The 25,301-nt window shown below is 45.2% G+C and overlaps 1 protein-coding gene across 4 annotated transcripts in view; it reads right to left on the reverse strand.

Annotated features, from left to right (window-relative positions):
* Positions 1-418: 418 nt before the first annotated feature.
* Positions 419-25,301, reverse strand: part of ATP7B (ATPase copper transporting beta) — a gene marked incomplete at both ends in the record, with an annotated part of 73,312 nt that continues 48,429 nt past the window's right edge. For 3 of the 4 annotated variants that reach the window (XM_084235800.1, XM_084235799.1, XM_084235801.1), the window contains 15 exons: positions 419-692; positions 1,202-1,304; positions 2,333-2,450; positions 2,541-2,744; positions 4,517-4,659; positions 5,853-5,996; positions 7,201-7,369; positions 8,660-8,842; positions 10,788-10,982; positions 13,591-13,725; positions 13,930-14,084; positions 14,192-14,319; positions 21,391-21,482; positions 22,185-22,418; positions 23,735-23,909. In XM_084235800.1, the coding sequence (XP_084091926.1) occupies positions 419-692; positions 1,202-1,304; positions 2,333-2,450; positions 2,541-2,744; positions 4,517-4,659; positions 5,853-5,996; positions 7,201-7,369; positions 8,660-8,842; positions 10,788-10,982; positions 13,591-13,725; positions 13,930-14,084; positions 14,192-14,319; positions 21,391-21,482; positions 22,185-22,418; positions 23,735-23,909 (2,452 nt within the window). The remainder of the gene's footprint in view (positions 693-1,201; positions 1,305-2,332; positions 2,451-2,540; positions 2,745-4,516; positions 4,660-5,852; positions 5,997-7,200; positions 7,370-8,659; positions 8,843-10,787; positions 10,983-13,590; positions 13,726-13,929; positions 14,085-14,191; positions 14,320-21,390; positions 21,483-22,184; positions 22,419-23,734; positions 23,910-25,301) is intronic. The other variant, XM_084235802.1, reaches the window with a different exon arrangement.

Genomic DNA, 25,301 nt, shown 5'->3' on the forward strand with positions numbered 1-25,301 from the left:
TGATGAGTTCTATAGAAAGGCCCAGTGAAGTTTTTGGTCCCGATGAGATTTTCATTTCACATGTAATCACCCCTAATACTAAAGCAGAGGTCTGTGAGGAGGGTTGACTCCTCTCCTCTTCCATAGTCCATCAAGGCTTCCAACAAGCTCATGCCAATGGCACAAGAGGGCCAGGATGTCTTATGCTGGTGCCAAACGGTATCCGAGCAGGGAGGTCTCACCCAGGAGCCACATCTGGATGAGGCCAGGCAATGCAGAGGGATGACCGGGAATAGCCAGGGAGTGGAGTCCTGGCTGAAGAGGGACACTGCCCACCTTCAGGCTGCTCACTGGGACTTCACTTGCATGGCGTGAACATCATCCATGGGGAGGGCCTGGCTGCTGCTCAGCTAGGAGATGCCTGCATCTGCCTGGGGTTTCAGATGCACTGCTCCTCATCCCTGTCATTCAGCAGCAGAGACCACTTGTCCCCACTATCATCAGCCATGGTGGTGTGCCGAGACAGTTTGTCAGACCGCAGGGAAGACAGTGACACCTGGCTGATGTAGCTGACCTGGTCCCAGGCCGTGGCCCCAGGGGAGTCCCGGCGCCGGTCATCCATGCCAATGTGCACGCTGACCTGGGATGCAGTCAGGGGCTTCATGCGGCCATGGGCCTGGGCCTCATACCTCTCCTGGTCAGGCTTCCTGTAGCTGGAAAGCAAGAATCCAAGAGCATGTAAGCCATTCTAAACACACAGGCTTTTGGAAAGTCTAAAGAAGGCCTCTCAGCCAATTCTTTCGATAACATCCCGTATCAAACCTCATGGGTTTTAAAGGAAAAAATACTGGACTCCTCAGGTTCAGCTCTAAGTTACACAATTCAGAAATTCCTGTCCAAATGCCTGACATTTACTTTGGTTAAATGAAAGCATGAATAAACAAACGTCTTTTTTGAATGTGTATATAGGAGTAGTAACACGCAGAGTAACTGGAACAACGAAGCACGTGAGGACCATTCAGCGGAAAATGATTTGCTGATGCATCATTATACAAACACACACCTGGCTCCACTTGGGCTGCGCCAGTCTGTGCCTCAGGTGGATGCGCCGGGAACCTGAGCCCAGCACACACTCACTGCCAACCCGGAGCCCAGACCTGCCTGTGCATGCAGACTGAAAGGCCTCCTCCCCTGGGGCCACCCCCACCACACGGGGACTCACCACTTGAGCTGCAGCGATGAGAGGACCACAGACACAGAGGAGGCCGCCATGGCCGCTGAGCCCATCCACGGCTGCAGCACGATACCGATGGGCATGAAGATACCTGGCCGAGGAGAGGAAAACACTCACACTCAGCCCAGAGGAGAGGGCAAGGAACAGTCCCCCCTTAGCTGCTCACCGTGGCGCTCCCCCTCAGGTGGCTAAGAAAGCCCTGCTGCTGTGTGGCAACCATATGCTTGCAGTCTCTGAACTGGACGTCTCAGAGCTGGGCAGCTGGGCAGCTGGGCAGCAGGGCTGCCGTCAAGGGGTCTGGGGCCTCTCACCCTCACTCTCAGGAGGAACTCCAGGGGAGCTGGGAATCTCAGGGTCCCCAAGGTGCAGTGTGGGGCAGTGGCAGGGCAGGGAGAGCCGAAGGGAAAGAAGCAAAAGGCATAGGGAACCCGCTGTGCTGAGGCACCTCAGGCACATCATTGACACACTGTTAATGACAACAGGCCCTGTCTCTATGACCATCTTCCTCAGGGCTTCAGAGCACCTTTCCAAAGGGCAGAGAGCCACTCAGCACAGCAGGGGGAGCTGAAGTGAGAGAGTCATGTTTAAAATCTTTAGGTCTCAGGCCCTATAGAAGCTATTCCTTGCAAAAGTGTCTGGATTTTTCCCTATCTTGTGACACAAGATACAACGGGGGAGAGAGCTGTCACACAGCAGACCCATCTGTTTCCATAATCATTTCTGAGAGTCAGGGCAAAAGCCTGGCTGTCTTAATTCCTAAAGTGAGGCTCTGAAACACTAATCACTGTGCCTAGTGTGTAGCAGGTAGCTTATATTGTTAATAATGGTTAATTTTTAGACTGTGAGCCTTAATAAATGGTTCAGAACACAGGGCCACAGTAAGTTAACAGTCAAGCATCTTGGCCTGATTGTCGGAGAACTAGAGGGAATGATGGCTGGGTTGTCTCTGTGACTTCTCATTTACCTTAAGAGACTGGCAGAGGTGAACACATAACAAATGAACCCATCTTAAAGTGTCTCTGGTCAGTCAGCCCGTGAGGTGGGCTAGTCAGTAAGTTGGGCAGGAACCAGGCAGACAGCTAGAAGCAAAGGTAAGAGAGCAGGTAAGAGCCGCCCTACCTGCCGCAATGGGTATCCCCACCAGGTTGTAGATCAGCGCCAGGACCAGGTTGAGGCGGATCCTCCAGACGGTCCTCTTGGAGAGGTGAATGCTCGCCACCACGTCGAGCAGATCGTTCTGCAAGACAGGACAAGTGAGGAGTTCTGTCCACGCCCTTGCGCTCCCTAACCTGGCCCACAGGGGAGGATGACCAAGGGCCGCGCTCACTCTGATGAGGACGACATCAGCTGCCTCGATGGCGACATCTGTGCCTGTCCCGATGGCAATGCCCACGTCGGCCCGGGCTAAGGCCGGGGAGTCGTTGACTCCGTCTCCCACCATGGCGACTTTCTTCCCTGCGTTCTGCAGTTCCTGGACCTTGGCCACCTTGTGAGAAGGCAGCACCTCTGCAAAGACTTTGTTGATGCCAACCTAAAAGGAAAGGAAAACAGCATCCCAAATAAATAAATGCATGACCACGCCCAGTATCAGCCAAGGACAGTGAACGGCTGACTGCGAGTCACCTTTCTCCCCTCCCCTCAGCCTCCAGGTCCAGTCAGTGATGGCAAATTCCAGGTCACATGGCCAATCCACTTTGCCCCACCCCACGGTCCTGCAGAGGTTTAGGCTCCTGCTACATCCAACCTCCCCAACTTTCTTCTCCATGTGTCATCCTGTGGTCTTTCCAAAGCACTAATCATCTCATCATGGTACTCTCTTGCAGTCCTCCAAAATGGACCCCACTTCACTTAGTACAACATCCTGACTTTTCGTCTGCTTCTTGAGGTCCCTCTAGCCCTTGCTCCTGCCATCTCCAGCTCCCACAGACATACACTGGCTCTGCACACTCAGCTCCCTGCACTCCCCGACTCACTGTTCCCCAAACCTCCCAGGCAGCCTGGCACTGCTACTCTGTCCTGGAAACATGGGATCTCCTCTCTCTATCCCTCCCCTGCTTTTTCCTCTCACCACTCCTGACTCAAGCACCATCTCCCAGGGAAGGCCTGGGACAGACTCTGATAGACCCTGTCAGGCCAGGAGCATGTTATGGGCTCCCACATGTTCCCTGCATGCTTCTGCTGCAGCTGCAAGCATATCATTTGTACTCGCCCACTGGTCTAGCCTTCCTGCAGGATCACGAGCCTCTCAAGGGTAGGTGTCCTCTCCACCCCTTTCTGTAGCCTGTTGCATGGGCAGTGCTTATAGAAGTACTAGCTGATGATGCACAAGTTTTTTCACAAGCTGATGATGCACAAGTCCAGTATTAGCAAGGAAGGCCTTGCAGAGTGAGGTAATGCTGCTTTCCGCATAAGAAAGCATTTCAGGGCCTCCCCGGTGGCACAGCGGTTGAGCGCTGGACTGCGAAGCTGCCCACAGCCTCTGCAGTGCCAGTTCGATCCCCGGCCGCCAGCGAGTGTTCCACATGGCGAGCAGACCTCTCCTGCTGTGCCTATTGCTCCCCTCAGCAGTGTATTCTTTTGTCAGTCTGCCTGTTCTGTTCCCCGCTCTGGCTCTGGTGAATTCTCTCACCCTCCCACGCTTCTGACTGTACCCAGTGCTTGTATAAATAAATAAATAAATCTTAAAAAAAAAAAATAGCATTTCATTTTCAAAAGCAGACTCTTATCCACACATTTTTTTGGTGGAGAGAGGTCTATAATTTTCAGGAATTCACAGTTGAGCCATCGCCACATGAGGAGTCAGGCAAGCATGTGGCAAGGTTGTCCTCACAGCCCAAACTTAGACTCCAGGGACTGAGGTGCTTTGCGTAGGACCCAGGCATTTTTCTGGCACACCAAGTGAGGAGGGCTGAGCTGGCAAAATATCCCTTTAACAAAAAGCTACGGGGTTATTTCAACCCTCAGGCCATAATTCTCCCCCCTCCCCACCCCCATTGCAAAGACTGGAAAATAGAGAATGCTGGAATAGCTTTTTCCATTGCTGCAATCTGTCATGCATGAATCACAGCATCCAGGGACCAGGACATGATCTTGCAGCAACAGCACAGTGATCTCGGGTGCTATACAGCCAGGAGAAGAATAAAGCTCATGCAGAGAAAAGCACTGGTGAAGGGAAGACCAGAAGCAAAGCTGAGCACTGGAGGCACTGGGGCCTTTTTTTTTTTTTTGTTACCCCCAGACAACTACTTCTGTGAGCTTAAAGTCCCTTGCAGATGTCCCCAGCTCCCGGCACCGGGCCCACACCTGTGTGGCAATGGCTCTGGCTGTCTTCCGGTTGTCCCCCGTGATAAGAACCACATCCACACCCATGCTCTTCAGCGTGTGCACAGCCAGGGCAGCTTCCGGTTTGACAGCATCTGAGATGGCGATCATGGCACAGAGCACACCTGAAGGAAGCAGCACAGGTAAGGGCACACCAGCGCAGCACCGGGCAGCCCGGGGGAAAGCAGATTGAATGACTGGGAACAGTTTTTATAATATCCTGTTTCATGCAAAAAAAACCTGAAGGCCAAATTAGGATAATGGCTGACTTCATTTTCTTCTTTAGAGGTCTTGGAATTTTCCAAATTTTCTACAAGGAAAGTCTATTACTTTACAGAGTACCTGACTCATAATAATATATGTTAGCTATTAAAGTAGGATAAACAACAACGTAACTTTGAAAAGTGACAACTGTCCAAATAGCTAGAAAATCAATCCTTTTTGTCTCTTCCTACTGAAAAATTTTTGTGGAATTTTTTTTTCAGGAATGTCTAGATACTGAAGCAGGAGGCCGTGGAGGCATGACGAGAACAGAGAGGTGAGGGAAGTACAAGCGCCTTCGGTTCCGCCAATCCTGATCTGATGAGCTGAGGGGACTGCGGGTTCACAAGAATGTAGATTTGGTGGTAGGAAGAAGAAATGAAGAGAATGGGGGAACAGGATGTATTTGGCAGGAACATTCAAAATAGAGCGACATAAATTATGATTTCTGATTTGCCCAGTTGTACATGAGGTGGCAGAAAACAACAACTAAGCAAGATTCTAAAGTAAATTTTTATCTCCCTGCGATGGAAGGCCCGAGAGATAATCCGAGTACTGAGACACATGCATCTCGAGCAGCAACGCGTACACCCAGTTCTATAAACCAGTGAAAAGTTGCAGATCTCATTAAAGGCAGCCTATTAGGTTGCTGGAAAAGTGATGATGCATTTTTTCATAGAAAACTGAAAAAAGACACGATTTTTCCGACAACCCAAGATGATTAAACCTCTCAGAAGGTGACTTGCTGTTTTGTCTGCAGTGCTGGAGAAGGATGACTCTGAACCGCCCACTTACACAGAAGCAAATGATGATGGTGAGGACAATTCCCAGAGCAAGGATTCAAGGACAGAGCTGGCTCCTGGGTGATGATGGAGATAACAAGAAAGGGGCCCAGGACCGAGAATGAAGTGAAACGGAGGGCAAGGCAACCTTTTAGAAATAGAACTAAATTTAGCAGAGAGGAAGAAATTTTTTTAAGGGAAGAATCTATTTTTGCCTGACATTTCTAACAAACTTCATTTTTTGAGAGCAAAGAAAGGCGTGAGCAAAGCGATACCATCAATAGCCACCAGGATGGCCGTCTGGCCTTTCATCTCGTGATCGGCCATAGTGTCGCTGATGTCGCTAGAAATGGTTAAGCCATTGCGCCTCATCCATTCGCGGTTTCCAATCAGCACGGAGAAGGTATGGGGGGCCACATCTGTTTAAAAGAGTATGTGGTTATTCCCAAGTTGTTCAATTTCACTCTGAGAAAGAATTAAAAAACAAACATGGGATTCTTTTAAGAGCAAAACCCTCATTTAACCCTTCTGAAAAACCAAAACCTAGTAAATGCCTCTCAGAACCCCATCCTTAAAGGACCAGGGAAAACAGTATAACTAATATGTAGTGAATTAAAATGGGGCATTAAAAGATAATTATGCTGTATGTGTGAATATGTTATAACGTAAGAAACATGATACAGTTCCTTATTTGCCTTTCAACGTACCTGATGAATTTTTTTCTACAGGGATTAGAAGCAGTCAGTTATCTGTCTAGCACCAAATGCTGACTAGATTAATCACTGCTTGGTATAGGTGACCAAGGTGAATCAGCAGTTAGTCTATATCTACGAAATGTCTAAAAACTATACCTCCTGAAAGGCCAGTCTTCACCCGTCACCTTCTGACCGTGTGTGCTACTAACGTAGACTGTCACTCACAGACCAACCCGTAGATGCTAAGTGAAAGGCCGGACAGTAGATTTACATCACTACAGGGTGGCAGATGGCTCCTAACAGTGCAGTCAAAATCAGAATTTAAATACCAACACATTAAAGAGAAAACACTAAACATAGGTTTTTGGGTTTGGGGCTGGGGTTCCCACACCCTTATGCTGATAGCTAGCCAGCTGTCCTTAGAAAAAGAAAGGCCCTTATTCAGAAACAGCTGTCAGCCCACCCAGCGGCCGTTCTTGGCTTGGGCACACCATTTCCATCTGCTGTGCCCGACTGCTGCCAGCTCTGTGCATACTATGCAGCCATCAGAAATCCACCACATGGAAGCTTTCCTGTTTAGGAAGAACAAAAGTAGAATTTCCATCTGTCTACTTTGTAGCTTATGAGAAGTAAAACTAACTTGGAATAAGAAAGAGGGGACTCAAGATTATGAAGCAGAGAAGCAATACTCTATGAATTTAAATAACATGCTACTTTTGTCTGCTGTTAGTGTCAAAATTGAGATGCATCAAAGAGAGAAACTGCAGGTTTTCCAGGGAAGACAGGCATGTAGGGCACCTGCCGTGAGCCACCCTTGTCCACAGCAGGAACACACAGACAGTACTCCCTGTGGAGCACCGTTTGGCACACCACCATCTGAGTCAGCCCAGCCCAGCCCCTGCAGCCACAGACACAAAGGCCAGGGCACCTGTTTCCGCAGGAACACTGCCAACCCCGTTCAGGTGAGTGGGCCGCTCGCCCAGCGGGTGCTCGCTGTGGGCCAGGATGCCTTCCACACTGCTAACTTTACAGCCAATTCCACAGCCTGGCACTGACTGGAAATCTGTGCAGTATCCCAAAGTCTCTGTCCCGAGTTCCTGGAAAGGAAGCAAGGAGGGTAAAAGACCAGAAAGCAGGAAAGTGAGCGGAGGGAGAGTTGGGAGGGGACAGCACCTACCAGAATTAAGAGGGAAGCAGAACTGCAGGGAAAGGTGAAGAGACTATTAACTCAGGAATAGAGACATTACAATATTAAATTAAACAGCCTAAACTCTCTCCTTGGTGGATGCTTTGTGACAATGTACAGTTGCAGGCCAGAAAGAAGAAAGGCACTTCACCTTCAGTTATGAGTGTGCAGGTATCAAAGAGGAGAGATATTTTTGTGCTGGAAACAGTTTCAGGAAAACAATGGGATAGATGAGTGGTAAGAAAGCTCCTCTGAGATAACTACCATTCACGAGACCCAGGGAGGAGTGGTGACAGGCAGAAGAAACATGCGAGGGCTGTTCTTACTTGGGTTAACAAAACAGCAAGGGAGGATAACTGCGGGTGAGGGTAATTCTTCCTGAAACATCAGCAGGGTGAGATGTGGAATGACAGGCTGTCTGACCTTACACGAGACAGAACATGAAATGAGATTTCTGTAAGAGTCCTATCCAAGGAGAGTTGTCAATTTTTTTTTCCTCCAAGCATCCATGACACCTTTCTACATTTATTGAGAATTTTTTTATGTATTCAGGTCATTTAAAATTTGGGGGGGGGGCAATATTGTGGCACATCATGTTACCTCAAAATTCAGATTGAAAATAGAAAACTAATAGGCCCTTCTATGGGGGAGAGATCAAAGAAATAATGCTTCCTCATTAACTGTGCCAAGACTCCCCTGGCCCCTGAGCTCACTTCTGCTGCTTTCTCTCCATCTCAGGTGCTCCCAGTTGAGTGGATTCACCCTCCCGCACTCCTAGCATCCCATTCATTTTTGTATCCCTTTGCACTAACTGCACATAAAGGTCTGAATTTATGCTCTGTCTCCCCCCACTGACCGCCTGCTCCCAAAGGGCACAATTCACATCTTACTAGTTTTTGATGTCCCAAGCACAGATGCTCAGTAAATGCTCAAGAAGGCTGTTAACACTGAACTGCTCTTGTGATGATCTGGAAATGTGACAAGGGACCTATCAGTATGAGTTGTAGCTCCGCCAGCCCTAGACCACACCACCAAGGCCTCTCAAAGGCAGCTGACACAGGTGTGCCAGTGGCAGCCAGGCCAGAAGGCATGTGAGAAGGAAGGAGCGGGGAAGCTTCTAACCTACCAGGGAGCAGGGCAGAAGAGCAAGCCAGGGAGGAGGTCTGAAGATTGAGGGAATGAGCATGCCAAGTCTACATACCTCTTTACAGTATTTGGTGACTGCAACACCCAAGGGGTGCTCACTGCTAGCTTCAGCCGTCCCCACTACAGCAAGCACCTTCCTGAGGGGCAGTGTGGCCATGTCCACAAGCAGGAGGACCCGCATGACTCTGGGGACCCCATGGGTAATGGTGCCAGTTTTGTCAAACATCACCGTCTTTATCTGCCAAAACAACAACATCTTGGTCACTGCAAATACAAATGAAAGGGGCTATGAGAGTGCACCAATCTGGAGACAGGACTTCATTCAATCCACCTCAAGCAGACAATACTCCTTGACAGCTCAATAACATAATCCTCTGCAATTAACCCTGGGTCCAACCACATCTATGCAAAGACATTGCTTCCCTCTTTGCTCAGAGAAAGTCCATACTGTGCTTAACCTTCATCAGGTTGAACCAGAAACTCCCACTCTGATGTAAAAAAGATTGCATGGTATGTCTCCCAGACAGCAACATGGAACAGATTTCTCCTTGTGTCAGTCAGAACCACAGCCAGAAGAGTCTGCCCATCTTCCTGCCTGCTGATGTCTGGACAGCCAACCACCGCTTTATCTGGCCTGCACAGTGCAAAACCTATTGAGAATAAAATTCTCAAACTCTAAGTTCAAGGAAGACAGGAAGTTTCCTTGGCCATATTAACAAGTAACCACCATCAACCCCACTTAGCTAATGCAGCCCTGAACAGTCCCCACCCATCTATGCTCAGCCAGAGGGCCAGGCCAGCACTAAGCCCCCCTGCTTCTGAAAGTCCACCAGTCTCTGAACCCCATACTTCTACGAAGTCAGCTACTTGCTGGGTTCACACTATCTCACCAGCACAGTTCACCTTATTTAGCAAACAACAGTTTTTTGTTTCCAACGCTAAGCAGTGAACTCTTTGACATACAAAGTGGTCTTCCTCCAACAATTCTTCTTTCTTTTTAGTCCAGCCCTCACGCTGCAGCCAGAATGATGTTCCCAACAAATAACCTAGTTATGTAGACACTTTACACCCTCTGTGGCTCCTTGTTGTTCTGGGTTAAGTTCTGCATCTTTTGTAAAACCTTGAAGGCACACCTTTCCCTTCCATCCTGTCCTCAAGATTCATCTGTCAATTTCTGTATGACTTTCTTTTGGTATCTCATTTATCTATTCAGCAAATAACTGTTGAGTGCTGGCACTGGGAAAGATGCTGGGGATGAACCAGTGAGGAACAAGTTCATGGTCCCCCATTGGAGGAGTCTAGGATGAGGCATGCAGCATATCTCCCCATATGCTGTATTGTCTGCTGTTCCCATCACCAGAGCTCTCTCCCCAAACTCTGGACTGGCCAGCTCTTGCTCAGTTGTTAGGTCTCAAATTAGCCTTTAATTTTCTCCCCTCATCTCCAGTCCAACACAGGCAAGTCTAGGTTAGGCCCTGGTAAACCGCACAACCCACACTCTCATAGTACTGGTTAATTATTGACTGTTTTCTGTCCTGCTCACTAAATCATAAGCACCTTGACAGTCAAGGACTGTGACCATTGCCAGGGTCTAGCAAGGACTCACCCATAGTAAATGATCAACAAATTCTCTAAATAAATGGAAAGGTAAAAGGTCAGGGATTGGTATGTTGGATCAAAGGAAGACCCTTCACTAGCAATGTTTCTCACTATTCTACTCCCCAAAGTCACAGGACCCCTCTGCTAATCACATGAACACAGAGTCAGTTTTTTTCTCTGGAGCTTGACTACGTAGGCATGGAGTCTGGCTTCTCAGCTGCAGACAAGTTACCTTGCCTCTTTCTACTACAGTTCCCTTATCAGTAAAATAAGAGTAACAAGCATCCACCTCAAAGAGTTGTTGATAACACCTAACCAATTAATAAACCATTTAATTCTGTAACTATTAAGTGTTGCTGCTGCTATCATCACTATCAGTCCAAGTTTTTTGTTTTATTCACTTCACAATGTTATCTAGAGCCTCTTTCAGGTTTTTCTCTTAATACCAAGCTGAAACTTTTTCCATTAGATACTTTTTCCATTAGAACTCTCCAAGTTTAAAAAAAGTAATAACCAGGTAGTACATATAGCTATAAAATCATCCCAGCTGAGACCCATGAGTCAGCAAGGAGCACAGAACCAACCTTGTGGGCCATTTCCAGGGGCTTGCCTCCCTTGATGAGGATGCCATTTTGGGCGGCCACCCCAGTGCCCACCATGACTGCCGTGGGTGTGGCCAAGCCCAGAGAGCAGGGGCAGGCAATACACAGCACTGTGATGGACGTCTGGAATGCAAACCGGATGATCACCTCTGCCTGGGAGATATGCTTGTTAGGGATCTGAAAAGATGAAAGAGACAGAGGCAGGTGTAGTTAAATGAGAAATCGCACTGAATTCTAATCATATGAGTATTGCAGTGCGGGCAGCGGGACCTGAGCTGGCCTGATGAGTGGGTGTAGGAAATACAGAAGTACTCTGCTCTGCTTTGGTGATAGCACATGGTTCACTCCCCTCGTGCCTACTGCAGTTTTCCAACCTGATCCTACTGGCTTTATTCAGAGAAAGGCATTATGAGCACAGAGTCGCGTAAAAATCATTGATAGGGGAAAGAGCATAGACTCTAGAACTGGACCACAGAGGTCCATATCCTGGCTCTGACATTAATGTAGCTTCTCTGTGTCTGTTTCCTCACCTAAAAATGGAAATAATGCTATCCATCTCACAGGCTATTGTAAAAAATAATGAGATAATACACATACAAACACAGAGATATATTTAATACAACACCTGGAATAGGAAAGGAGTCTAAGAAATTGTAATGATAGGATTATCGTTATTTATTAGTCATTAGTATAAAGCATTTAAAAAATGATAGGTCTCCAAAGAAATCAAGGAATAATCACACAGTTGGGAAAAGAAACGAAGATATTTATCACAGTGTTCTTTGTAATGATAAAAAACTGGAAACATGCAATAGGGAACTAGTTCATTAAATTATGAGTATGGTATGCAAAATGGAATGTTCAACTGCTGTCTATTTATACTAATTGACATGGGAAGATGCTAACATCACTGATAAAAGAAAGTACAAAATGGCATGTGCTACAATTTAATAAGTACAAAATTATCTGCTTTATCGGCATATGGTCTCGGAACAACACTAGAAAGATGTTCACCAAAGTGGAAAGAACAGTTACTTCTGGGTATGAGATTTGGAACCATCTTTATTTTCCTCTGTTTTTCACTATTATTTTCTTTGTAAACCCCAAACAAAGAAAATATGTGTCTTCTCTGCAGTTTCCTGGGGACATCTATTGGTATTATTTGATTCTGAGAAGTTATCTTGGTTTAATTTTCAAAATGGCTGATGACTCTGGTATACAATCAAGAAATCCTATATTCACTTAATTATAGTAAAAAGCATAGTTTCTAAATCAAGGATATAGAACACAATCTCTTTAACTACACTTTATTCTTTGATTTTAAGTTTCTAAAGTAGCAATTTTAAAACAAGATAAATTCTTAAAGTCATTGGATTGTCATAGGAACAGTAGGATTCAGGTAGAGGGACATGTTGTTTAACATGCAATTTTTAGAGATAAAGATGGTGTGTGTGTGTGTGTTTTTAAAACCCAGTGAAATTCTTGTCAAAATAAAACCTGACATTCAGATGAGTCTGGGTGGACTCCTAGAAGTTAACATGAACGTGGTCCCTACAAATGATTTTATATAGCAGAGTGATGAAAATATCTTAAAGGAACATGCAGTACCTCATTTGCCAGCATCCTCCCTGATATTGCAGATAAAAACAAACAAACAAAAAAAGCCAAAGTAAGATGAAAAGGCAGGGAACAGCAAAAAGCGACACATTCTTATTTAGGACTGAGTTTTCTCACAGCTACAGGCCAATGAGCTGTTCTACCACAAAAGCAGAAATTTCAGGCAGTGGTCTTAATGGCCACTGGCAAATTCTAGGGATACTGTTAGGGGTTACTCTTAAAAGCACTAAAGTCTCCTTAAATATCAGAAAGTATTTAACATGGACATTTTTCATTTTAAAATAAGGAATTTGAGGGAGAAACTGACATCAAAAAATGACATCTTATTAAATGAGGCGCACCCTAAGACTATATAATTTTAATTATGGGTAGAGTATTTTTTTTAAAGAAAAAAATGATACAGTCCCTATTTACAGTTTCTCACTCTATGACTCCATGGTAAAATAAGGTAAAACATAGTTCCATTCATCAGTAATCAAATACTGCCTTAGTAGGCACTTAGCTTTTTAGGTAAATCAAGGTTTTTCAACCTCAGGTCTATTGACAGTTAGTGCCAGATCATTCTTTGTTGTGGGGGTGTGTCTTACAAGTTGTGGGATGTTTACAGCATCCCTGGCCTCTACCCTCTAGATGCCAATATCTTTTATATTTCCTAAGATAGTATTCTTCATCCACCTTTTATACTCAAACATGTCTAATCCATTGCCTCATATATAATATTTAAACATATTTAATTATTAAAAAGCTATTAGCAGTGCCTAGGAAGCTATGAGATTGAAGATAGTATTGATGGACATAGAGAACAAAATACATATTTTCCTTAAAATCTGTTAAATAATATTATCATGCCATTGAAACTGTGTGAAGTGACCTTTTTTGTGTGCACCTTAGTCTCAAAAATGGCCAAAACTACGTAGTGTAAATGTTTTCCTCATTACAGCTGAGAGTCGATTGCAAATGAGGGCCTGAAATTATCTAACTGGAAAGTAAAAGTACAGTGACTGATTGTCCTACCCTAGCTAAGGTTTTGCTGCCAATAAGCAAAACAAGTAAATAAAATATAATGGGTAATTAAAGTCCAATGAATCTAAGACATGAAAGAATAGGATTAATGGCAATACATTATTTATTAACACAATAACTATACTGCCCAAAGCATTCAACTTACAGGAAAGTATTTCCGAACAACATCAAAATCGATAAAGCCGATTATAATCCATACCACCAATGTCAAAGTTGAAATGATGACGATAAATGGGACAAAATATCCACTAAACCGGTCAGCCAGTTGCTGAATAGGTGCCTATGGAAATAAAACACCAAGAGAAAGGGAAGTTATAATCTACAAGGAAACAAACACCACAAGCACGGAATTCTTATTTCCCTTATTAACAACATTGACAAGTTAATCTCACCTCAATAAAGTCTGCCTGGTTCTACAGAACTCTTGGAATTATTTCTAAAATGAGGACATGAAGTTGTATTATTTTTTAAATTTCTTCATTACCTTTGACATCTGAGCCTCTTCCACCAGTTTCACAATCTGAGCCAAAGTGGTATCATTGCCCACATGGGTGGCATTAATGAGCACAGAGCCATGTGCATTTATGGACCCTGCAATGACTGTGCTCCCGGGTTTCTTAGTGACGGGCATGGCTTCTCCTAGAGAACAGAGACCAACCACCACATATCAAGTCCAGTCAGCATTCATGTGACCTGATAACTGCTGAGACACCCACCAGAAGGGAATGCAAAATGAGTCACCTAACCTGTGATGAGGGACTCATCAGCCATAGTGTTGCCTTCCAGCACTTTCCCATCCACTGGAAACTTTCCCCCAGGGACAACTTTGATGATATCACCCCGCTGCACCAGTTCCATGGGCACTTGCTCCTCTCTGCAAAAAAATACCACTCAAGTTACTCACAGGAGCTCACCCTCCTGGTCTGTCCCCCACATCAGGTTCTAGACAAACTGTTGGACTACTGAGACTATACTTGTTTTACACCAACCAGCAGTATTTGTCTCATGCATTCAGTTACAGACTGAGTCAATATTCACTTTGCAGCTACTGTACTAGGCACTGGGGACATAGCTGTGAGTAGGACAACAAAGAACCAATCCTCATGAAGTCAAGTTCCGTGAAGGAAACTGACAATAAACAAGATGGTTCCAGGTATCAAGTCCACGATGAAAATAAACAGGATGACATCACCGGAGGGCTTCTTTATGTGGTGGGGAGGAAGACAGAATTGGGAAAGGCCTCTCTCAGGACATGACATTTGAACTGAGACCTGGGTGACAACAGAATTCAACGTGTGGGAGAAAGAAAACTCAAGAGAGAAAACAGGCTCTGGGGAAACAGGCCCTAATGCAAAGGCCCTGGGGCAGGCAGGAAAGATGCCTTTGAGAAACAGAAAGAAGCAGAAAGGGTCTGACCATGTCAGATCTTGCAGAACAGAGAGGGGGCTTTGGGTGGATGGTGTTTGGTAGGAAAGTGATATTAACTGATTCATATTTTCAAGTCATCCCCTAGCTCTTGCAGGAGAATAGGCTGTAGGGGCAATAATAAAAGCTGAGAAGAGTCAGGCTATTGTGGCAGTCCAAGACAGAGGAGGCGATGGTGTGTCAGGTAGGGAGTTGAAAAGATGAGACTGGCAAGTGAGGAGGTCAGAGACAGAGAGACACATCTGAAAGTTGTCACATATAGATGGTGTGAGCTTACCTAGGAGTATAACTGGAAAAGAGGAGCCCCAGCACTAAGCCCCGGAACACTTTAAGATTTGGAGGTTAAGCAGGCGGAGGACAAGTCACTGACGCAGGAGGGAAAGGGGAGGATGTGCCATCAAATGAACCAAATGCCACAGACACTGCCACACAGATGCACACACATGTGAAACCCATCACGCTCTACACTTAGGATTTGTCTACTTCAGTGAATGTGCATATGTTAATAAAAAAGAAAAAGAAAAGACTTTAAGAGAGAGAGAAAAAGGAAAAATGTTGATGAGAGGCTGCCATGAAGATTAAAAAAAAAAAAATGGTCAGATTTATTTGATGTATTTGGCAAAAGCAATGTCAAAAATTCATGGAGGCTTGGGCCTCCCTGGTGGCTCAAGGGGTTAAGCACCACACCATGAAACAATCCACAACCTCTGCAGCACAAGTTCGATCCCCGGCCAGCCAGAGAGAAACTCACATGGCACAGCAGATCTCTCCTGTCTTGCCCGCTGCTCCCCTCGGCAGTGTATTTCGGTCAGTCTGCCTGTTCTGTTCCCCACTGTCTCTGGTGGATCCTCTCACCCCCCACATCTCTGGCCTCTACCCCAGCTCTTGTATACATAAATAAATAAATCTTAAAAAAAAAAATTTCATGGAGGCAGAGGGGAAGGAGAAAGCATCTAAGATCACTTTTTTTTTTAAAGATATATTTATTTATGCATACAAGAACTGGGGTACAGACCAGAGGTGTAGGGGGTGAGAGGATTCACCAGAGACAGAGTGGGGAACAGAAAGGGCAGACCAACTGAAATAAACTGCCAAGGGGTACAGCAGGCGAGTCAGGAGAGATCTAAGCACTGTATGGGTAGCTCCCTGGCCGGGGATCAAACTCATGCCGCAGCGGCTGTGGACATAGGTTGATTCTTAACCCCTTGTGCCACAAGGGAGGCCCGAGGACCACTTTTAAAAGAAGTGCTGTGAAAGGGAAGAGGGAGCAGAGTAAGATAGGAAATTGTGAATTGTTTGCTGGAGGGATGATCCCAGAGAGACAGAGAGTAACGTATAATGGAATGAGGAGAACAGAGTGAGAAAGCAAGAGGGGGCATTAGGCTTCGAAAGCATCTCTCTAACAGCATGACACGGGCCCCATTCACTTCACTACATATTTAACAGGGGCTCATGAACAAGGCAGAGGAGTCAGAGGAGCAGGCACATAGAACAGGCAGGGCTCTGGGGCTATTCAAACATCCTTTTTATTCTACAATTACATCTAAACTATCACAGAATGTACAAAAAGTCATCTTATTTGAGAAGGGAAATTAAACATTTACTGAGTACAGGTACTATATAATTTTCTCTGTTTTATTTCATTGAATCTTCCCCAAGCATATGAGGTGATATGCTTGTAGGAGAGGCATGAAATCAAATACCCATGCCCATTTCTTTAAATGTTGCTGTGCATAAATATGTAAAACTTTGGAACCAGCATGTACAGACAGAGATGTTAAATATTGCATCAATATTTTCTTTTTTAAAAACTTCAGGAGCATCCTCTACATAGTAGTGAGGATTCAAGAACCTGTCTATGTACGAAGGCCGCCACCTCCCTGCAGGCTCATGTGAGCACATGCTGCTCTGGCCGATGCCAGATTCCAACACCAAGTGCCATGTGAACCAGTGAGTGTGCCAGGTGCTGGGACACAGCAGTGAGCATGACAAGATGGCCCTGACCTCAGACGCTTGGGGTCCATGTTACAGTGCTGGCCAGTCACAGGACAGCATGTGATTTTGGGTCAAACTTGGTTCATTGCCACAGTGTCCGCCTTTCTACAATGGTGGTTTTAACTGAGATGAGGCATGTCAAATGCTCAGCAACACACACAGCTGATGTACAGGAAGTGTCCAGGTAATATGGTGGCTGCTATCACCTGATGGATATTTTCACTACGGACTCTGTAATAGGCACTGGGGTTACGAACAGGAAGAAGAGGAGCCTTCCTCTCAGGAGGTTACAGCAGAGGAGCAGAAAGCAGACTGACACATGCAAGTTCAATAATGGCCAGAATAAAATAAAGGTAGTACTGAAAAAGAGAAATCTTTCAAGGGAAAGTGGGCACAGGCAGTGTCCTAGAGTGTCAGTCTGTCTGGGGCAATGTGGTAGACAAAGAGACAGGGAGATCCCGACATCTTGAAAATATTCTCTGCTTCTTTTTAAATCTCCCAGAAAGGTAGGTCTCCGCTTGACAAGAGAAGCCTGTGTCTGGGGAAGCACTTGCTCATTTCAGAAAAGAGGACTCAGAGCGCTGACAGGCGGAACCTTATCCTCCCGAACAACCTAACTACTAAGCTCTAAATGCTTGCTCATAGGGTGACACTTGGCACACTCGACTGGTGGAGTGCCTTTCTAAGAAATCTTTAGTAACGCTAATCCTGCCTAATCTAACTTTGAATCTCCCCTTTGATCTGAATTAATCACATCTTTCTCACTCTAATGAGCTTAATTTAAGGTGAATAGCACTTCATGGGAGACATGGTGGTTTGTTCTGGGGAATTCCCAGCAGCATTTCTTCTTCAGAAGCTAAATCCACCCAAAACGCCAAGTTACAGAAATACATGCCACTGAAAGACAATGTCCCCTGGTATTTCTTCAGCTTTAAGTGTTTCTACCTCACCTGTCTCCTCTTCTCTATTCTCTTCCCTCATCTAACACAAAGCAAAATAACAAAGAAAGAACATAATAGAATGGCCACTGCCTAGAAATAACTTGCAATTTTGTTTCCCCAATTATAAAAAACATAAGACTTCAAAGTGGGAGACAGGCAGGTCTTGTAATGTTATAAACATGAGTTTATTTACACACGAGTGTAATTTATTTCTCTAACATTTGACAGTCATACCATTCATTCCACGACAGCACCCACCTCACAGGGTAGTTACTTATCACAGTTAGGTAACTTATGTGAAGTGCTAAGCAGTGTAGGTGTCTGAGGACCACCATGTTTATGTTCCAGGTGACAGAGGGACTGAGCTCTCTGAGCACTGGGGAGCAATGAGCCAGGTAGTAGGGGGACAGGAAAGGACATGACATCCTAGCTGAGACCTGATGAACAAGGAGACAAGTGAGCTGGAAGGAAGAAAAGTACTCAGCAAGAGGAATGACATGTGTGCACAGAGGCACAGGGAGAAGAGACCCTCTTTCTGAGAAATGCCAGTAGGCAGCTGGGATTCAACAGAGGAAGGACGGGACAAGAGACACCCGGGGCAGACGCAGAATCCTGTGTGTCCTTTGAGAGAAAAACACAAGACAACAGGGAATTGTAGGAGGATTTTCAACTACAGAGTAACACAATTAGAGCTATGATTCCAAAATATCATTGGTTTGAATGTGGAAAAATATTTGGAGGGAGACAAGGCTAGAAGCAGGTCATGAGGAATCTGCTATACTTTAGGGGAAAGAGAGTGGTGGCCTGAGCAAGAGTGGGGGCCGTGGGAGGGGCACCAAGGTCATGGAGCTAGAATCAAGAGGATGGAGCCTGGGTATATGCAGGGGAGGGAAGGCAGATGCCCAGGGCTTTGCCTTGGAGTGGGCATGTGATGGTTCATCCACTGAGACAGACGGGTGCTAGGGGAAGAGAGGCAGAATATAGAAGGGCAGAAGATGGGAAGGCCACACACAGGTTGACTCTGAGACTTTGTGAGCCAACCATGAGAAAGAGTCCAACAGGCTGAGGTCTGAGGTGGGTATGAAAATCATCTCCACATTTGGGTATCTGAAGACATGGGGAAGAGATGTACCTAAGACATACCAAGACAATAGGGCCAGCACTGAAACCCCAACAATCACACATATTTAAGGAATGAGGTGAGCGAAAAAAGTCCATGAAAAAGCCCACAGCAGTCACGAAGGAAGCAAGGGCCAGCAAAGTGAGCTCACATGCAGATGCTCTATTACCCATGACTTGAGGTGAAGAGAAAGGACAGGCGTCTCCAGCAGATAGATGGAGGGACAGGAATGAGTCTCACTGAAAGGCACAGCTGAGGAGTGAAACTTGGGAGGCCTTCAGAAAGTGCCACAGACCCCTCCACACTCGGCAGCACACCTCACGATACAGACTGGACTCCTTGGGGGTGGAGCCAGCAGCCTTGACCTGGGAGAGAGGATATGACCAGGGCTCCTGGTCCTCCCAGAAGCCAGAGCACCTTCTCAGGAAGGTGGGGTAAAATCCCCACCCTGTTTGACAAACATAACTAATGTGCTGCAAATATACAGCCATCTGAGCCAATGTCAGAATGAACTCTGGTCTTCGGGCTCCTAGCTTAAAAATGGTAATTCCCCATCATGACAATTAATAACCAGGCCCATAGTGTCCATAACCCCAAATCAATCACCCCCTTTGGAGAAGAAATGAATTATGACTGATGCAGCCCCACATTCCTTTAGCAATTCATCAGGTCTGTGCATCTGACAAGGTGCCTGTCTTCTTGCAGAGTGCTCTGCCTTGTGGTTCAGCCGATCAGAAGCACTTCTGAATGACAGAGGATAGCTGCGGCTGCCCAAGACTCTATTCAATGCTTTTATACTTCAGAAACTTGTATGTCATCAATTTATAAGGAAAAAAAAAAAGTAACCCAGATGCATAATTACAGCAGGGCCAGCAAAGCAGTTGGGGGCGTGAGGGCCCACAAATGCCACCAGCTATGGCACACCGGTCCTCTGAGGGAGGTAGTCAGGGGGTGGCTGGGAGGGTAGCTCTGTGTCTCCAGGGCTTCAGTCCCAACCTGTCATGGACCTGAGCAAGTTACTTCGCCTCACTGAACTTTAGATTCTTCCTAGCAAAATGGGGATTATGACAGCACCCACCTCACAGGGTAGTTATTTATCACAGCTAGGTAAGTTATGTGAAGTGCTAAGTAGTGTACCTAGTAGACAGTATTTCTCAAATCTCAGCTAACACTATGAATTTCTGAGGGTTACTTAAAAGCCAGCACCCAGGCAAAAGCTGGTGGTGTTGCGCTGCGGTGGGCCTGTGCCTCATTAACTTTATTCATTCATGTCTCACCACCGATTCATGTACTCAACAAAGTGAGCCCTCAGAGGCCATCTCTCACAACACACCCAGTGTTGCAGTGGCAACAGCGTGCAAATGGGCAAGAGATGGTAGGACAGGGTACAAGGTCTGTCTTAACAAGGGGAGCATTTGGAGTGTATGTGATACTGGAAGGTAAGAAGCAGGAGAGACAGAGCCATTGAAGATCAATGAGAAATTAACAGAGAAAGGCTCCTGAGCACAGGCCCAGGGGAGAGACAACTCTCCTACCAGGGCAGGTGGGAGAAAAAGTGCAGTGGGGAAGGTTAGCTTTGTAGGTCGAGTGACAGGAAATAGATGGATTTTCCATCCAATGGTCCCTATTTTCAATAATCAGAAGTGAGATCACAGGCTAAAGGGAAAAGTGGTGGGACCAGAGAGAGTTCAGAAATGTGAAAAAGGTCTATAAATAACCACTGCCTAGAATATGACAGGGAAATACAGAAGCCTTCATTTGTTTTTTTTAAAAAAAAAAAAGTCAACGTTATTTAAAATGCTTTAAAAGTCAGTATACGTAAGGATTAAGAATTTGGAGTCTTGAACCAACAGCCTGGATCATATCCCAATTTCACTATTTAATACCTACATGTCCTTGGACCAGTTGCTTAGCTTCTCTGAAACTCAGTTACCTCATCTGTACAATAAGGGTAATAACAAGCTCTTCTTCATCAAGTTTTTCATACCTGACTCATAGTAAATGCTATGTAAGTTCCAAAGATAATGATAATAATTATCATTAATTTATCTGTCAAGTTTATAAAGGAAAATACTACTCCCATTGTTATTCTTTGGCAATTTGAAGCCCTTATCTCCCAGCCTGTCTGAATCCCCCAAAGCTTCCAAGGAAGGCTGAGCTCATGATCCACGTTTCCATGAAGCTTCCCTCAACCACCACTAGAATTCCTCTTCTAAATTCTGAACAATCCTCATCTGTACCTTTCACTGGTCATTTGGCATACACACAGCACCCTGCACTCTCGCTTACCTCTTAGTATGTAAATGCCCTGTTCACTCAACTGGATCAAGAGGCAGGCTCTTTCAGTACATGTCTTCTTCGTCCTCCCTCACAAGGTCTAGTGTCCTGTCATGTACATGGTGGGGATCTGACACAGTACAGATTGATATAAACTGACCAAGGATTTTTGATGAGGATAACCCACCTGATGATTAAGTTGTCCTCACCAAGGGTCACAACCGTGGCTTCTGTGGCTTGGAGAGACATGAGTTTGGCAAGTGCTTCTGAGGTTTTGCTCTAAGAAAGAACCAGAATGCTAAATAAGAGCTGTCATAGTTGGTCTGTGCAAACCAGACTGACATTCACAGGCCAGGACCAGAGAAAACCCCTGCAGAAAGCAGCTGCCCCTCTAATAGCCTCACTGCATGTCAAAGGATCCCCTAGAATGTGTGTCACTCACTGTCCACTGTCATGCAGCCATGTCCTCCCCATACTGAATGTTCGAGCCACTAAGTTCTATGAATTACATTTCAGATTGGAAAAGCACTACCAAGGTGCCCACTGTTTTCTTCTAGGATCAATCCAATTTCTTTTAGGGCCTGAGTTCTTTTATAGGCTACATTTAAATACTGGGTACAAGGTAGGGTGTTAAAAATGGCATGAACTTAAAATAAAAATGTGGATTTCTAGACTAATAAGCTATGTACTCAGTTATGCTCTAAGAGATGGCGTGAACTCTGATCTGAAATCCAGGTTTCTTTCCATTGCAAAGTACACCTGAACAAAAGTTTAAATAATTAACCAGATTAGCTGGGGTTTTAGAAGTCGTCACCAATTTGGAGATTAGAGATCAGATCATCTAATTATATAGAGGTTTCACATTTCTTTAAGTCTTTCTCTAGATTGTACATAATTAGTAATACTAAACATGGTGTTCAAATGAATTAAGATTTGAATTACTAAAGAAAGGACTCTTTTTAAATCTGAAGCTACAGTTACCTTTGCCACGTGTTCCAGCCAACGCCCCAGGGCAATGAACACGAAGAGCATGGGAGGCGTGTCAAAGAAGGTCACGGGGCTCCTCTCAGCCTTCTCAGCTATGGCCACCACCAGGATGATGAGGGAATATACATAGGCGATGCTTGTGGCCAGCACAATCAGCACATCCATGTTGGCTGTCCTATGTTTCAGAGATTTGTAGGCCTGGACGTAGAAGTACCACCCACCGAGGAACTGGAAGACAGGAGAAGGTGGGGGCGACTATGACAAGCAGGGTACAGACCTCCAGGAGTACCCAGAGGCCGGTGGCCCTTCAGGAGTGAGAATGCTCCAGGTTCACACACAATTCTGACATGATGTTTTCCTCTGTAATTGATATTTTTTGAAGTGTAGTTCCTGATCCTGACAACTACTGGCCACTGGATGATCAGGGCTAAACAGATGATCAAGGGCTGGGGAGACATTTAAAACCCAGAGGACAGAACCTCAATGTCCATCAATAAGATAATAGTAATCACAGGTGAATAACATGGTTCATTTACTTTGTGGTCAGGGCTAGGCAGTCCCTAAAGAGAGTGCGCTGGCACTATAAACCACTAGCACGAAAGATGTCCACAGTATAAGGTTAAGTGAAAAGCCAGTTATAAATCAGTCTATCTAGTATGGTCCCATGTCAGAAGTCTGTATCTATATTACGTGAACATGTACATACACACATAACGTGGATTTTCCCCTATATAGATGGGGATCTGGAAAAATGAACACCCAACTATTGATAATATTAAGTTAACCTGGGAGAATGAGAGACTGGGTTGGAGGCAGTGTGTGATTAGTAAAAGAATGCCTTCCCCTTTTTGCTTATATTTCAGAATAGTGTGATGTTCATTATAAATGTATACTATGTTTGCAGTAAAGAAGAATATACAGAAAGGAAAAAAAAAACAAAATCAGCTTACAAATACTTGGCCCTAGATAGTCCTAAACTAAACATTCTAACATTAAGTTAAGAGTTTTATATTTTAAAATATACAGAGGGCACACTGCCCATCAGAAATATCACTGGTTCCTTTCATATTGCCCCCAAAGTAGAAATGAAACTAGAGGCCTGTATTTTTTTCAATTACATTTAAATTATATGTCATCCTCAGATGACATTTCTGTCATTTGATATAGGACATTAAAGAGAAGCATGAGCTCCAAAGTGGCCCAGCTGCAGTTTGTGACAACCAAGGTTAATCAAGCTAAATAGTAAGCAAACTGCAGACAAATTGGTTCCCTGATCCTTGCAGCAAGGTGGTTGCTATTCCAGGGAAAGCTGAGTACCTGCAATTAACTGTTCAGAACCTTTCTAGTGCCCCATGTGAGAGGATACCCCCCTCTGCTGGTCATAAAACAGAAAAATGCAGCAACTGACTGAGGTTAAGTCAGGAGAGCTGAGAGAGAGCACCACTTCACGCAGGCTGGAGGGGTGCGTCTGGCACAAAAGGACAAGGTATGTGCTGGCCACACAGAGGCCTGGAGGGAGAGGTTTGCCCCTTTCTGATACGCACCTGGACAAAGGTACACAAAATAAAGAAGATAAGATTTAGAATGGAGAGTCCTGGAATGATGTTGTGGTCCAGGATCATAGATTCATGGGGCTGGCTGTTGGGTATCAACATATAGATCATTAAACCCATAACAGGGATGCCAAACACCAGGCTGCACAGGAAAGACTTCTTCCACCTGGAAATGAAAGCAGCAACACCAACATATTAGATACTGCCTGTCATTTGGATTACAGGTGATCTCCCTTTAAGACTTGCCTTTGTCACCTGTCTGAGACAGACCGCCAAAGACTAAAATGAAATAAAGGCTCTCTGACACCATCTGAAAATCTAAACATCACGGCAAGGATGTTGCAGAGTGGTGTCAACCCAGTACTTGCCTGCCTGTGGTTGACGTTACCTCCAACATTTAGGGGAGGCAACCGAGGCCTAAACGCTGGGACTCAAGCCCCAAAAAAGGTTTAACCTGCTCAGCCTATGACTGTCTACAGATCCTTTCACTAAATGCAATCTTACACAGACTTAAAAAATGTAGGTGGGCCTCCCCGGTGGCGCAGCAGGAGGATCGAGCCTCTGCAGCACTGGATCGATTTCCACCAGCCAGGGAGGGTCCCACATGGCGAGGCAGACCTCTCCTGTCTTGCCCACTGCTCCCCTCAGCAGTGAATTTCAGTCTGCCTGTTCTGTTACCCACTCTGTCTCTGGTGAATCCTCTCACCCTCCCGTGACTCTGGCCTGTGCCCCAGCTCTAGTATAAAAATAAAAAAAATAAAAAAAAAGTAGGTAGAAGCAGTATTTTATTAGTATAAACTTACTTATACATTCAATTTTAAACTATTACTTAAAATTGAGTCAGTGAATTGGGGGGAAAGGAAGTCAACTGTGGTTTCACATTAGTTTCTACCTCTATGACATCCCAACCAAGTGGTTGTGGAAGTTCTAATGTGCCTCAACTAGGGTCTGAAAACCACTCCCTGTAAGACTGAAGTCGCACACCCTCAGGCTGCTGCCCCAGGGCCTGAGTGTTAGCCCCTAACTAGCTTCCAGAGGTTTCTGCTGCAGGTGCCTCTTGTCCTCTCAATATGCCCATTATAGCAACCACATGAGCCTCTGTATGATTTCCACCCACACCTGCAGCTTGGCAGCTTCTACTTGTTCTTTGAGGCTCAACTCATGTGTCCCTGCTTGTCATTTTCTCAGTCTTCCAAGAACTCACTTGAACCACTGCTTGTCACTCTTTCTCAGTCAGAGAATAGGTCCTTCTAAGTTAGGGATGAAGTTCTATTTGTCCCCAGCGCTTGGCACAGTGCCTTTCACAGAAGAGCAGCCTCATGTTTGTTGAATGAATAAGTAACATCTGAAACAATGAGTAAACCCAAGTCTCTTGTTTCCCAAGTCACTTTTTTCGTCCACTTGATCACGATTCCTATCCTCAGATCCTACCTCTAGAATCCATTCAAATAAAGTATCAAATATTATTAAAAAAAAATCCACATTTCATTTCACCCAAATTAAGTGCTGCCCAATCTGTTAGCCGCCAGTTATAGGTGGCTTAAAATTAGTTAAAAAT

This window comes from Talpa europaea, assembly GCF_964194135.1.
Source record: "Talpa europaea genome assembly, chromosome: 6".
Lineage (NCBI taxonomy): Eukaryota > Metazoa > Chordata > Mammalia > Eulipotyphla > Talpidae > Talpa > Talpa europaea.